This window comes from Stomoxys calcitrans, chromosome 5, assembly GCF_963082655.1.
Source record: "Stomoxys calcitrans chromosome 5, idStoCalc2.1, whole genome shotgun sequence".
Classification (NCBI taxonomy): domain Eukaryota; kingdom Metazoa; phylum Arthropoda; class Insecta; order Diptera; family Muscidae; genus Stomoxys; species Stomoxys calcitrans.
This window is the reverse complement of record NC_081556.1, coordinates 100,452,181-100,465,455: the sequence shown is the minus strand read 5'-3', so window position 1 is coordinate 100,465,455 and position 13,275 is coordinate 100,452,181. Positions and strand designations below refer to the sequence as shown.

Sequence of the window (13,275 nt, the reverse complement as noted above, 5' to 3'; positions counted from 1 at the left end):
AATGTCCCTAGTGATATTACTAAACTTTCTTTGACCCTCAATACTATTTTTCGACTTAGTTCTTTTGGGCATGGGATGTATACACGTTGACAGCCCGGCACGGGATAGCTGTGAGCACCACACAGGCTGGAACTTTGACGTCCAATCTATGCGATGTTCATTAGCTGTGAGCTACCGGGCGCGTCCACAGTTTGCAGATAGTGGAATGCTTCATACGAGGTAGCTGCAATGGCAGACAATCGAACGGAGAGTCTCAGTGAGAGGCCGGGTGGCACCGGCTCTTGCGTAAATAAGGAGTGCCTGTGATGCTCGATACGAATAGGCAAGTTATTGGCGCCTTAAAATAACCAATGGACACAATGTTGCCGCGGCGATCGATCGTATAGACCGGAACGAGCTTGCTCGCCCATAAGAGTTGGCTACAACAACAACACATTGATAGCAGTCATCCAAAAGACATTTGCCGACTTGCCACATAGACCATCGGGTTTAACCAGGCCAGCTACTATTCCCCGAGCCCAATTTAAGGGTCTCGCTTGTGAGTGTCTTAGGATCCACCGAACCATCATGTTCCCGTGGCGATCGGTCGTATAGACCGGAACGAGCTTGCTCGTCTATAAGAGCTTGATGAGTTGGCTACAACATCAACACCAACAACACATTGATAGCAGTCTTTTGGATGACTGCTATATATTTGCCGACTTGGCACATAGACCATCGGGTTTAACCAGGACATTTACTTTTCCCCGTGCCCAATTAAAGGCTCTCGCTTGTGAGTGTCTTAGGATCCGCCGAACCAAGCCTCTCAATAAGCTGAGAGCAAAGCCTATTATAATGGCCCCGAATTCGTATGTCATTTCCATACTCTACTTTTAACTACCTTTCATTTTACGCCCATAATGTCCCAATCGGTTGACATGAGATTTTTGGGAACGGGCACTCCCCCTAACATAATCAGAGTTGTGTTTTTTTGGTAACCATATGGACGCCAACAACACTTCGCTTGAATTGTTTTTCTCATCTACGAGATGTGGCGTTATTGAAAATTCGAGTTAGAGGCGGGTCACTTAACTCTTTTTCAACGGGGCCTCTATGTTCTGAGAAAATTTCAAGAAAATCGGTTCAGCCATATTCGAGTTTTTAATCCCGTTTTAATTTTTGTAAAAAAATTCATTAAATTTAATTTATAATTTGTTTTCCTTAAAACTTTTTTCAATTTAAGTTTTTATCAAAAAAATGTCTTTTTTCTTACCGCTAAATTATTGCAAATATTTGTTCCGCAATTCTTACCTGTCAATATAACGGCATGGTCATAGTGCAACTTCAAATCCTTGGCAGTATTCCAACGTGTTTGCCATTTGCAAAAATTACTCAAATACACATCAATGTCACTAGAGCGAGCCAAATCCGAGGGATCCTTTTCCAATATTTCAAGGCGTTTCAAGACAAAATTGACTCTACGCCCCAATGAGGGGTGATGATATAACAATTGGACACCATTGATCATGGCCAAGACGAAGCGTATCAAATGCGAGCTGGTATCTTTGGGAAAATTTTGGGCCATATGCGTATAAAGATCTGTGTCTACAAAAATGGCCGTCTCAATGTATAGCACATCATTGGCAGAGCGCCAATCTTTTAGAGGCGATATAAAACGCCTGGTTCGCTTTGACGCCCTTTGAGATTCACTTGAATGCGAATGGTGGCGATAATTAGGCTGAGGGTGAGAGTGATGTTTTTTGTGTAGCGTCGTTTGCGAGTGACGTTTTTGGGAGTGATGATTGTTGCGGGCATACTGGTGAGGATGGTTGGCTTTGTCCTGGCTCGCCTCGGACATGTGATGATGCCTTGGTCTATATCTCAAATTTAAGGGCATGGCATGATTGTGATGTGATTTTCTTCTATGTTCCGCAGTGTGTCTCTGGTGATGGGCATCCATTTCGATATTCCTAGTGGATCGTGTGGTGTTCTCATAGTCACCCATAGACTCGATGTTTAAATCATTAAAGTCCTCCATTTCTGGCTCGAATTGTATATTCTCACCTAATACTGATGAATTGGACCAACGGGAGTCATAGATCTCCCCTTCGCTTTCGAGAATAATGTGAGTATTATTGCCAAATCGTTCGGGCAACGGATGAATAATGTAGTCCGTCCGATTGTGATGATAAACTCCACGCTGCAATGAAAGCGTTAAAGTGATTTTTCATTCAGTCGTTGTTTTCTGTTTTTTCTTTGTTTGTTCCACGCCCAACTTACCACATTCTCATCATCGCATAGATCCAAAGCTGAGTTCTCATTGTGATAGAAACATTTCTCCAAGCGTTCCGCTAATTTATGCGAGTTCTCCACCAGCTGTGATGTGTTGGCAGAGCGTCGAATGAAAACAAATGCATCGTCAATTAGCTTTGGCGTTTGCTGCAGCTTCAAATTGACCAGATGATCGTTATCTGTGAAAAATGTGAAAAAGAAAAGAAACACACCAAAACAAAGGAAATATCATTAGATTTGTGCTACACTGCTTGAAGTTCACTTAGCGTTGAAGCGAACAAAATGTACGAGGTGCTGGAAAAAAATTAGAAGTAAACAAGTTAGAGCGTGCTAAGTTCGGCCGGGCCGATTCTTATATGCACTCCACCATGGATAGCATTTGTCGAGTTCTTGGCGCGGTAGTTCTTTTTTAGGCAAACAAAGAGTAATGAATAAGAATTGTTATGCCATTGGAGCTATATCAATTGCGCCCTCTATAGGCTCAAGAAATCAAGATCCCAGATCGGTTTATATGGCAGCTATATCAGCTTATGTACCGATTTGCGCTATACTAAGCACAGTTGTTGAAAGTCATACCAAAACACCACGTGCAAGATTACAGTCAAATCGTACGAGAATTGCGTCCTATAGAGGCTCAAGAAGTCGAGACCCAAGATCGGTTTATATGGCATCTGTATCAGGTTATGAACTGATTTAAACCATACTTACCACAGTTGTCGAAAGTGATACAATACGTTCCACGGTTTTGAGTAGAAATGACGTGACGTGACGGGTCTGTAGGCCATTGGTATCACATAACTTGCCTTGCCGGCCTTGGAGGGCTGGGCAGAAGGAGATTAGGTCAGTTGCGTAAGGACGCTAGATTATCCTGCAACGATTAAACTTCACATGCTTCTATACACACATCACTTTTCTTTTCCCTTGTTAATAACTGTCATCTTCAAAATGTCCCTAGTGACAGCCCGGCCGGGATAGCTGTGATCACCATACAGACTGGAACTTTGTGGTCTGATCTACGCGATGTTCATTGCTGTCACGAGAAGCTTAGCTGTGAGCTACAGCTTGCACATATTGGAATACTCCATAGGGAGTAGCTGCAATGGCAGTCGCGGACAATCAGCGGTCTCAAGGAGAGGCCGGGTGGCACCGGCTCTTGCGTAAATAAGGAGTGCCTGTGATGCTCGATACGAAAAGGCAAGTTATTGGCGCCTTTACCTAACCAATGGCCATCATGTTACCATGGCGATCGGTCGTATAGACCGGAACGAGCTTGCTCGCCTATAAAAGTTGGCTACAACATCAACACCAACAACACATTGATAGCAGTCTTTTGGATGACTGCTATCTATTTGCCGACTTGGCCAATAGACCATCGGGTTTAACCAGGCCAGCTTCTTTTCCCTGAGCCCAATTTATGGGTCTCGCTTGTGATTGTCTTAAGATCCACCGAACCATCATGTTCCCGTGGCGATCGTTCGTATAGACCGGAACGAGCTTGCTTGCCTATAGGAGGTTAACGAGTTGGCTAAAAGAACAACACCAACAACACTTTGACAGCACTCTTTTGGATGACTGCTATACATTTGCCGACTTGGCACATAGACCATCGGGTTTAATCAGGCCAACTACTATTCCCCGAGGTCAATTAAAACGGCGAACGGCGTATCGTAGCGTGACACCTCTTTGGAGAGAAGTTTTACATGGCATAGTACCTCACAAATGTTGCCAGCATTAGGAGGGGAAAAACAACGCTGAAAAAATTTTTCTGATGGTCTCGCCAGGATTCGAACCCAGGCGTTCAGCGTCATTGGCGGACATGCTAACCTCTGCGCTACGGTGGCAAGATCACTTTAAAAAGCCTAATAAGTTGTGAGTATTCCCATCCTCTAATTCACCCAAGTCCTCCAAGGAATTAGAACCTAAAGTGAAATTTCGTCTTTTTGCCAGTGCAAGGCACACACTCAGCTGATGTTCTTTTTATACCCACTACCATAGGATGGGGGTATACTAATCTAGTCATTCCGTTTGTAACACCTCGAAATATTAATCTAGGACCCCATTAGGTATGTATATTCTTGATCGTCTCGACATTCTGAGTCGATCTTGCCATGTCCGTCCGTCTGTCTAAATCACGATAGCGGTCGAACGCATAAAGCTAGCCACTTGAAATTTTGCACAGATACTTAATACTGATTTGGGAAGTTGGGGATTACAAATGGGCTATATCGGGCCAGATTTGGATATAGCCCCCACAGAAACCAATCTCCTGATTTGACTTCTTGAGCCTCTGTTAATTTCTCTATTTTCACTCGATTTGGCACGTTGTTTTCTGTTATGACTTCAAACAATTGTGCCAAATACGGTCTAAATCGGGTTACAACCTGATATAGCTCCCATATAAACCGACCTCCCGATTTGACATCTTGAGCCCCTGGAAGCCTCTATTCTCATTCGACTTGGCTCAAACTTTGCACATAGTGTTCTGTTATGACTTCCAACAACTGTGCCAAATACGGTCCAAATCGGTTTACAACCTGATACAGCTCCCATATAAACCGATCTCCCTTTTTGACATCTTGAGCCCCTGGAAGCCTCTATTTTCATTCGATTGGGCTGAAATTTTGCACATAGAGTTTTGTTATGACTTCCCATGTAAACCGATCTCCCGATTTGATTTCTTGAGCCCCTGTAAGACGTAGTTTTCATCCGATTGGGCTAATTTTGCACTTAGTGTTCTGTTATGACTCTCAAGATCTGTGCCAAGTACGGTCCAAATCGGCCAGGAAAATGATACAGCTCTCATATAAACCAATCTCGCAATTTGACTTCTTGAGCCCTTACAAGCAGCGATTTTTGTCCGATTTGACTGAAATTTTGCATATTGTGTTCTGTTATGACTTTCAACAACTGTGCCAAGTACGATCCAAATCGGTCTATAACCAGATATAGCTCCCATATTCGAACAGAATCTATGGTAGTGGGTTCCCAAGATTCGGCCCGGTCAAACTTAGCACGCTTTAACTTATTTTGCTCTTCCTCGACGTTCTCGCAGCTACCGAAGAAATCGTTATTTGCAACCGTTTGTCTATCATTTCGTGATCTGTCATGGCTGATACAGTGAGACTGCTTTTCTAGCCAAAGACAGCAAAGGGCTGGACTCTTTCAAGTTTAGATTGAACCTTGCAGTCTTCAGTTCACCATTTGTGACCATCAACTATTCGTTGCACTTTGGCCCTTATCTCGAGTTTAACTTCGTTCGGTTTTCTGCCAATAGAGTTGGACTGACTTAAATTTTTGTACCATCCCTCGTATTTGCTTAATATTATGCTAGTGCATTTTTTTTTTGCAGTTTAAATGCATTGACCGCAAAATGTTTTTATGTCTTTGTTCTTTACAGAGAAATACAAGATTAAGAATTTTGATTAGAAAAACGATCCAATACTTCCGAAAAAATTCCATCAGTTTCGCATTGGTGCATAAGGTCAAGCGAAATATGCAAATGTGACCTAGTGTGAATCTACCGTGCAATTATCCAAAACCCGCGGATACAATCTCCAGGCTATTTGGAAAAATTAAAATTTGCAAGGTTTTTCTAATGTAAAAAAGTAGAAAGGAATAAAGTTCGACCGGGCCGAATGGTGAAGATCCAACTAATTGGTTATTAACCTCATTTCGTCAAAATGTCTCGAAGCCTAAAACAACTCGCTGTGAAGTATCTTAGCGATCGGTATATATGACATCTAAATATATCCCAATATATTGCGATCTGAACCATAGGTCAGGTTAGGTTTAAGTAGCAGTCTGCCATCAGACTCACTTAGAAGTTTTCGTCCGTTGTGATATCACAGGTACAGAAGAAGGAAGATGCATTCTAGTTCTTATCGTTGAACCATCTAGATCGCTTTAAAAAGCCCAATAACTTGCGCTAAATCAGACAGGTTCTCAAAGAAATGTGAACCTAAAGTGGAACTCCACCTGACTGCCAGTGCAGGACGCACACACAGAAGGTGTTCTATAGTCTCTTCCTCTTCGATGTTGTCACAACTTCTGTAAAAGTCGTTACTGGCAACCTTCAGTCAGTCAGCATGTCTTCCGATTGGACAGTGACTTGTCATGACGGAGACACTGACTGAGAAGTCTTTTCTAGCCAATGGCCGCAAAGCAGTAGTCCCCTTCAAGTCTAGATTAGGCTACATAGTTTTGAAATGCTCACAGCCTCCTGTTTGTGACCATTTATCATTCGTTTACCATCGGGCCTGGTCCTGCAAATTCAGCTTACATGTCGCTAGAGGCATACCCACAGATTCCCTGGATTGTATAGGGTCGTTCCTAGTCTCGCAAGCTCTTCCGCTTTAAAATTCCCTGGGTTATCTCTGTGGCCCGGCACCCAGAACAGAGAAATTTTGAACTGTTCAGCCATCTCGTTGAGAGATCTGCGACAGTCGAGGGCGGTTTTTGTGTTCAGAATAACGTTCACCAGAGATTTAATGGCTATCTGGCTGTCTGTTCGACTCCTTTAAGTCGCCAGGCCCTGATAAGGTATCAAATGTGCAAATTTTGCCCATGAACATTCCACCAAGGAACAGGGGTAAACTTCTCACATATCAATGAGTGCAGTCCGATTCAAGTTTAAACTCAATGATAAGGGGCCTCATTTTTATTGCCGTGTCTGAACGGAGTGCCGCAGTGCGACACCCTTTTTGGAGAGAAGTTTTACATGACATAGTACCTCACAAATGTTGCCAGCATTAGGAGAGGAAAACCACCGCTGAAAATGTTTTCTAATGGTCTCGCCAGGATGCGAACCCAGGCGTTCAGCGTCATAGGCGGTATCATGAGGTATCACCCGTTGAGTTACAAGCTGTTTCTGATAGACTGATTCCCTGGCTTAGAGAGATATACTCTGCTTGTATCAGAATGTCATATATACCTGTGGGATGGAGGGACACGAAGGTCATTTTCATTCCGAAACCAGGAAACCCCTACGGATAACCTTTTCGATATGACTAGTCTAGATCTTTAAGTACACCCCAAAGCCCACCTGGTCGTTTTGTTTGGAACCATCCGTATAGAAGTCTATGTAACTTCTGTTACCAGGAATATCGTAGTTCCAATCGGTCCTATCAGGAGTATAGGTACAGTAATTTTTGTCAAAAATCGGCTCAGGCAAGGTACAACTCACACTGTCGGACATGGTATCAAGCATAACACCGTAGCCGCCACATGACCAAAGAGAAAGCTTCCTTAACCTCACGGCAGTGGTCGCAGCAATTTGTCTAGCCACAATGTTCAGAGGCATTAGATTTAGCATTAAATTCAGAGCATCAGATGATGTCGTCCTCAGTGAGGCTGTGATGCACAAACAAGCCATCCTTTTGATCCGGTTGAGTATTGAGCAGTAGGTGGATTTTTGAAGCGCCGTCCACCAAACCACAAGACCATATAGCATTAAAGGGCTGACAACTGCAGTATATAACATTATTGGTCTGAGAGCATTGCTTCAAAATCGCATAATTCATATCCCAAAAATTAAAAAAAAAAAACCAACGTGAGTTTGCAAAAGCTGTAACATCCTTAGTTTTGCAAAAATCAAAAGTTTTGGTGGTGCTAGATTTTCTGTGGCAAAACATCACAAAAACCAATATTTTTTGGGCGCAAAAATTCAAGGTCGTTTTCAAGCCCAAAAACGCTGTAACTCCTTCATTTTTTCAAATTTCGAAAATTTTCTGGCATTCCACAGTTCTAAATTCGAAGACGATGTGAAAAACATCGCAAAAACCAATAACTTATGGACGTAAAAATTCAAGGTCGTTTTCAAGCCCAAAAACGCTGTAACTCCTTAATTTTTTCGAATTTCGAAAAATTTCTAGCATTCCGCAGTTCGAAATTCGAAGACGATTCGAAAAATAAACAGAATTACTTGAAATTTCATATTTTATTTTTTTGCATTTTTTTATGAAAATTTTCAATTTTTGATGCGAAAACATTTTTTGAGTTGAGTATACAGTATTGAAAAAAATTCGGTTTAGTGCAACTCCTATGTTTTTTCCTTCAAAAAACAAGCTCAAAATCGCCTAATTAATATCCGAAAAATGCTAAAAAAATAAAGGGGAGTTTGAAATTGGTGTAACATCTTTAGTTTTGCGAATTTCAATATTCAATATATACACAGTTGGATATGTGAAGAAAATCTCTTTCCGTAGTGGTGCTGGACGAAGCAATACTCTTTTCTATTTCCTTGAAAACTTTAGAGCATTGCTTCAAAGTGGTATAAATCATATCTAAGAAATTCAAAATAAGTAAAATGGCGTTAAGTTCGGCCGGGCCGAACTTTGGATACCCACCACCTCGGGAATATACGTAAACCACCTTTCATCAAAATCCGGTGAAAATTGTATACCTTTTGTTCCATAGCAGTTATATCAAAATATGTTCCGATTTGGACCAAATACTTATAAGTACAAGTCAATGTTCATGTGTGTATAGCAAAATATTGGTCTTTTAAGTCGCTTTATCTAAAAATAAACCGATCTGAGCTACGACACGGATTTCGAAAAGCCTAACACAAGTCACTGTGTCAAATTTCAGTGAAATCGGATTATAAATGCGCCTATTATGGTGCCAAAACTTTGAATCGAGTTATCGGTCTATATGGCAGCTACATCCAAATCTGAACCGATTTCAACTCACTGTCCTGAATTTCGGCGACATCGGACAATAAATGCATCTTTTATGGGCCCAAAACTTTAAATAGAAAGATCGGTCTATATGGCAGCTATATCCAAATTTTAACCGATCTGTGCCATATTGCAGAATTATGTCGAGGGGCTTAATACTGTCCCAAATTTCGGCGACATCGGACAATAAATGCGCCTTTTATGGGCCCAAAACCTGAAACCGACAGATCGGTCTATATGGCAGCTATATCCAAAACTGAATCGATCTGCACCCAATTGATGAGGGATATCAAAAGGCCTAACACAACTCACTGTCCCAAATTTCAGCAAAATCTGATAATAAATGTGGCTTTTATGGGCCTGAGATCCTAAATCGGAAGATCGGTCTATATGGCAGCTATATTCAAATCTGAACTGATCTGAGCCAAATTGACGAAGGATGTCGAAGGGCCTTACACAACTCACTGTCCCAAATTTCAGCAAAATCGGATAATAAATGTAACTATTATGGGCCTATGACACCAAATCGGCAGATCGGTCTATATGGCAGCTATATCCAAATCCGGACCGATCTGGACCAAATTGACGAAGGATATCAAAGGGCCTAACACAATTCACTGTCCCAAATTTCAACAAAATCGGATAATAAATGTGGCTTTTATGGGCCTAAGACCCTAAATCGGAGGATCGGTCTATATGGCAGCTATATTCAAATCTGAACCGATCTGAGCCAAATTGACGAAGGATGTCGAAGGGCCTAACACAACTCACTGTCCCAAATTTCAGCTAAATCGCCAAAGCCAAAAAAAATTTGGCTTTTATGGGTCCAAAACCTTAAATCGAAAGATCGGTCTTTATGGCAGCTATATCCAAATCTGGACCGATATGGGCCAAATTGACGAAGGATGTCGAAGGGCCTAACACAACTCACTGTCCCAAATTTTGGCAAAATCGGATAACAAATGTGGCTTTTATGAGCCTAATACCCTTAAACAGGGGAACGGTCTATATGGGGGCTAGATCAAAATATAGTTCGATCTAGCCCATCTTCGAACTTAACCTGCTTATGGACAAAAAATGAATCTGTGCAAAGTTTCAGCTCAATATCTCGTATTTTTAAAGACTGTAGCGTGATTTCAACAGACAGACGGTCAGACGGACGGACATGTCTAGATCGTCCTAGATTTTTACGATGATCCAGAATATATATACTTTATAGGTTCGGAAATGGATATTTCGATGTGTTGCAAACGGAATGACAAAATGAATACATCCCCATCCTTCGGTGGTGGAGATAAAAAACGCAAAAACCAAAATTTTTTGCGCGTAAAAATTCAAGGTCGTTTTCGAAATACATGACGCGCGTTCTAAACCCCCAACTTTTGCCAATGACTCTCTTGCAGTTGTATAGAGCCGGAGTTGCCTTTTTTGTCCTTTCCAAAATGTTGGATTTGAAGTCCAATTTCCTGTCAAGCAAAACACCCAGGTATTTTACGCTTTCTGTAAATGAAACATTCTCTCCCCAAGGAGCCAAGGAGCCAGGTGCCACTCTGGGTAATATATATCTCCTGCTGAAAAGAACTACTTCTGTCTTAGACGGACTTACGCCTAGACCACTTTCGGTAACCCTCTTCGCTGTCGCACATTGAGCCAAAGAGCTTCCTGAAGTATATCACCAAGAGTACCGGGAGACTTTCCCTTAACCGCAAAAGCCACGTCATCTGTATACGCGATCACTTTTACACCTTTTTCTACCAGAGACAATTATAAATTGGTATTGGCTATATTTCGAAGTAGAGGAGACAGTACACCTCCGTGAGGAGTTCCTCTGCTGACCTATCTTTTTAGATCTACAGATCCCAATCCTGTCGTAATTCATATTTTGGTAAGTACGTTATTTATAAACTTCCTTACGGTAGTGTAAATGTAAGAAACTCCAGCTCCATCATGATTGACATCGGTTTTACTTTATTAAAAGCACCTTCAATGCCAAGAAATGCTACCATTGTATATTCCTTAGCAACGAGAGAACCCTCTATGTAGGCGACTCGATAGTTGTTTCAGTAGACTTCGCCTTACTATGTGCATGCTTTTGCCGAGACAGGCAATCTTCAGGGATCTTTGCCCCATGATATATCACGTCGCCATTTCGAAAAATTATTCGGGCTGCCAAATCTTCCTTTTTAGTCCGATTTTTAAAATAGCCGATAGTGCTGGATAGCGCTCGAAATTTCCTACCAAAAAGTCAGCTTGACTTAGGTCCTAGGTCCGCAGACTGTTTGACAGAGCACGTTGTAAAAAAGCGGAACTTTATTGGGATGTGTATTTCACACAGCTCAAGGAATACAATACGATTACCAGAGCGGCAAAACATGCCTCCAGGAAGCTCTCCTGCGTTAATGACGCCGCCAAGGTGAAAAGGTTTCTCTCAAAAACCCATGTCCAAACTGAAACGTTAGGGATTGACAGCAGAAACAACAGAGGACATGTTGAGGCTTTTGATGAAAACCCATTTTCCACATAATACGACGGGACTCTCGGAGACACCGGAATCTTAGAATAATGAGGTTGATGGAAGGCTTATCATAACGGAATTTATGGTCAAGGAAGTCTTGGATTGCTTCAAACCTTTTGAGTCACCCGGACCTGGTGGAATATTTCCGGCGTTACTACAGAAAGAGGCAGACTATCTGGCGCCTCATCTGGCCAACATTTTTACAGGGTGCCTAGGACTTGCATATACTCCGAAAGCCCGGCAAGGCAAGCTATGTGACACCAAAGGCCTACAGACCCATAAGCCTTACGTCCTTTCTACTTAAAACCATGAAACGTATTGTGGACACCATGATAAAGAGTATGACATCCAGCGAACTGCTTAAATACAAACAGCATGCCTATGTCAAGGGAATGTCGGTGGAGACTGCCCTACACGAGGTTGTGCATAAAACAGAAGAAGCCTTCATTGCCAAGACGTACACATTGGCGGTTTGCATTGACATCGAGGGGCCGTTTAATAATGTGCGGAGTATGGAGTAGACGTGTTCAAATCCCTCCTCAGTCAGCATTCGCAATAGGTTTTTAATAGCGGTCACCCAAAAGAGTGACGATAAAATGCCCACCTGTGGAGTGCCCTGTGCCACTTTTACTCTTAACTCCAGGTAAATCCAGATTCTTCAACATCAATGTAAAGATTCCGTCGGGGCCCAACGCCTTGGATGATTTGGCGCCACGGATGACATTCGTAACTTCGCCCACGAATACCACGGAGACCACGAATACGGCGAAGGGATCTCCTCGTTGCCCTGTCGACTACGCAGACGATGTTATAATACTTCTAAGGGCTAAGGACCCGAACCAGGTATGCAGAAGGGCCGAATGGGTCTTACATATGACATATGACTGGGCTAGACCCAGAGGTCTTAATGTTAACCCAGAGAAGACTGAAATATGCCTGTTCACGAGGAAGACGAAGGTGGGCGAATTTAACGCACCACGTTTCCTCAATAACCCGATTTCGATATCTGACAAGGTCAAATATTTAGGTGTGATCTTGGACAGGAAACTGAATTGGAAGTGTCACATTCGGGAATCTACTGAGAAGGCTCTCAGATGTTGAGTACTATGTAGACGGGGCGTAGGCTCGAAATGGGGTCTCAATCCGAGGATAGTCCACTGGCTCTACAGGATCGTGATTGGACCAATACTTACTTACGCCTCAGTAGTTTGGTGGACTGCTATGGAGAAAAAGTGCAACATAAGGACTGCTATGGAGAAAAAGTGCAACGTTAAGACCATACAACGGTTTCAGAGAACATGTTGCCTTGCCATAACTGAGGTGTCGAGGACCACGCCCACTAGGGCACTGGAGACTATTCCAGATATCCGATCAATTGACATACAGATTAATTGTGAGACACATACCCTCGCGGTATAATCGAGGCGACGATAGGAAACCTGGAAGGAAGGGAGGAGGTTTCCGATCGGATACCTAAGACGATACTTGAGGTCGAGTGCGAGGCACTGCTGCCAGCTGCACAGTCTCGGACTGATGGAACTCTAGTATTGCCGTCTGGAAGATCATGTTACACGGAAGGATTAAATCTAGACGATAGAGTGAGCCTGGCGGTCTACATTGAGAACCCAGGGACTGAGATCTTTTTTAGACTGCCTGACCATAATACGGTCCTGCAGGCGGAGATCCGGGCGATCGCGAAATGCGTGAGGCGGTGTGGTACAAAGGCAAATTCGACGAGTGTGGACATCTTTACGGACAGTAAAATGACCATAAGGGCAATAACAATCAAAAGGGGAAGGTCACGAACATTCT

The 13,275-nt window shown here is 42.6% G+C and overlaps 1 protein-coding gene across 5 annotated transcripts in view; it reads right to left on the bottom strand.

The window, feature by feature from the left end:
* Positions 1-13,275, bottom strand: part of LOC106087759 (uncharacterized) — a 127,194-nt gene that overhangs the window by 22,099 nt on the left and 91,820 nt on the right. For all 5 annotated transcript variants that reach the window (XM_059369140.1, XM_059369141.1, XM_059369142.1 and 2 more), the window contains exons 5-6: positions 2,260-2,450; positions 1,291-2,179 (exon numbers count right to left, since the gene is read on the bottom strand). In XM_059369140.1, the coding sequence (XP_059225123.1) occupies positions 1,291-2,179; positions 2,260-2,450 (1,080 nt within the window). The remainder of the gene's footprint in view (positions 1-1,290; positions 2,180-2,259; positions 2,451-13,275) is intronic.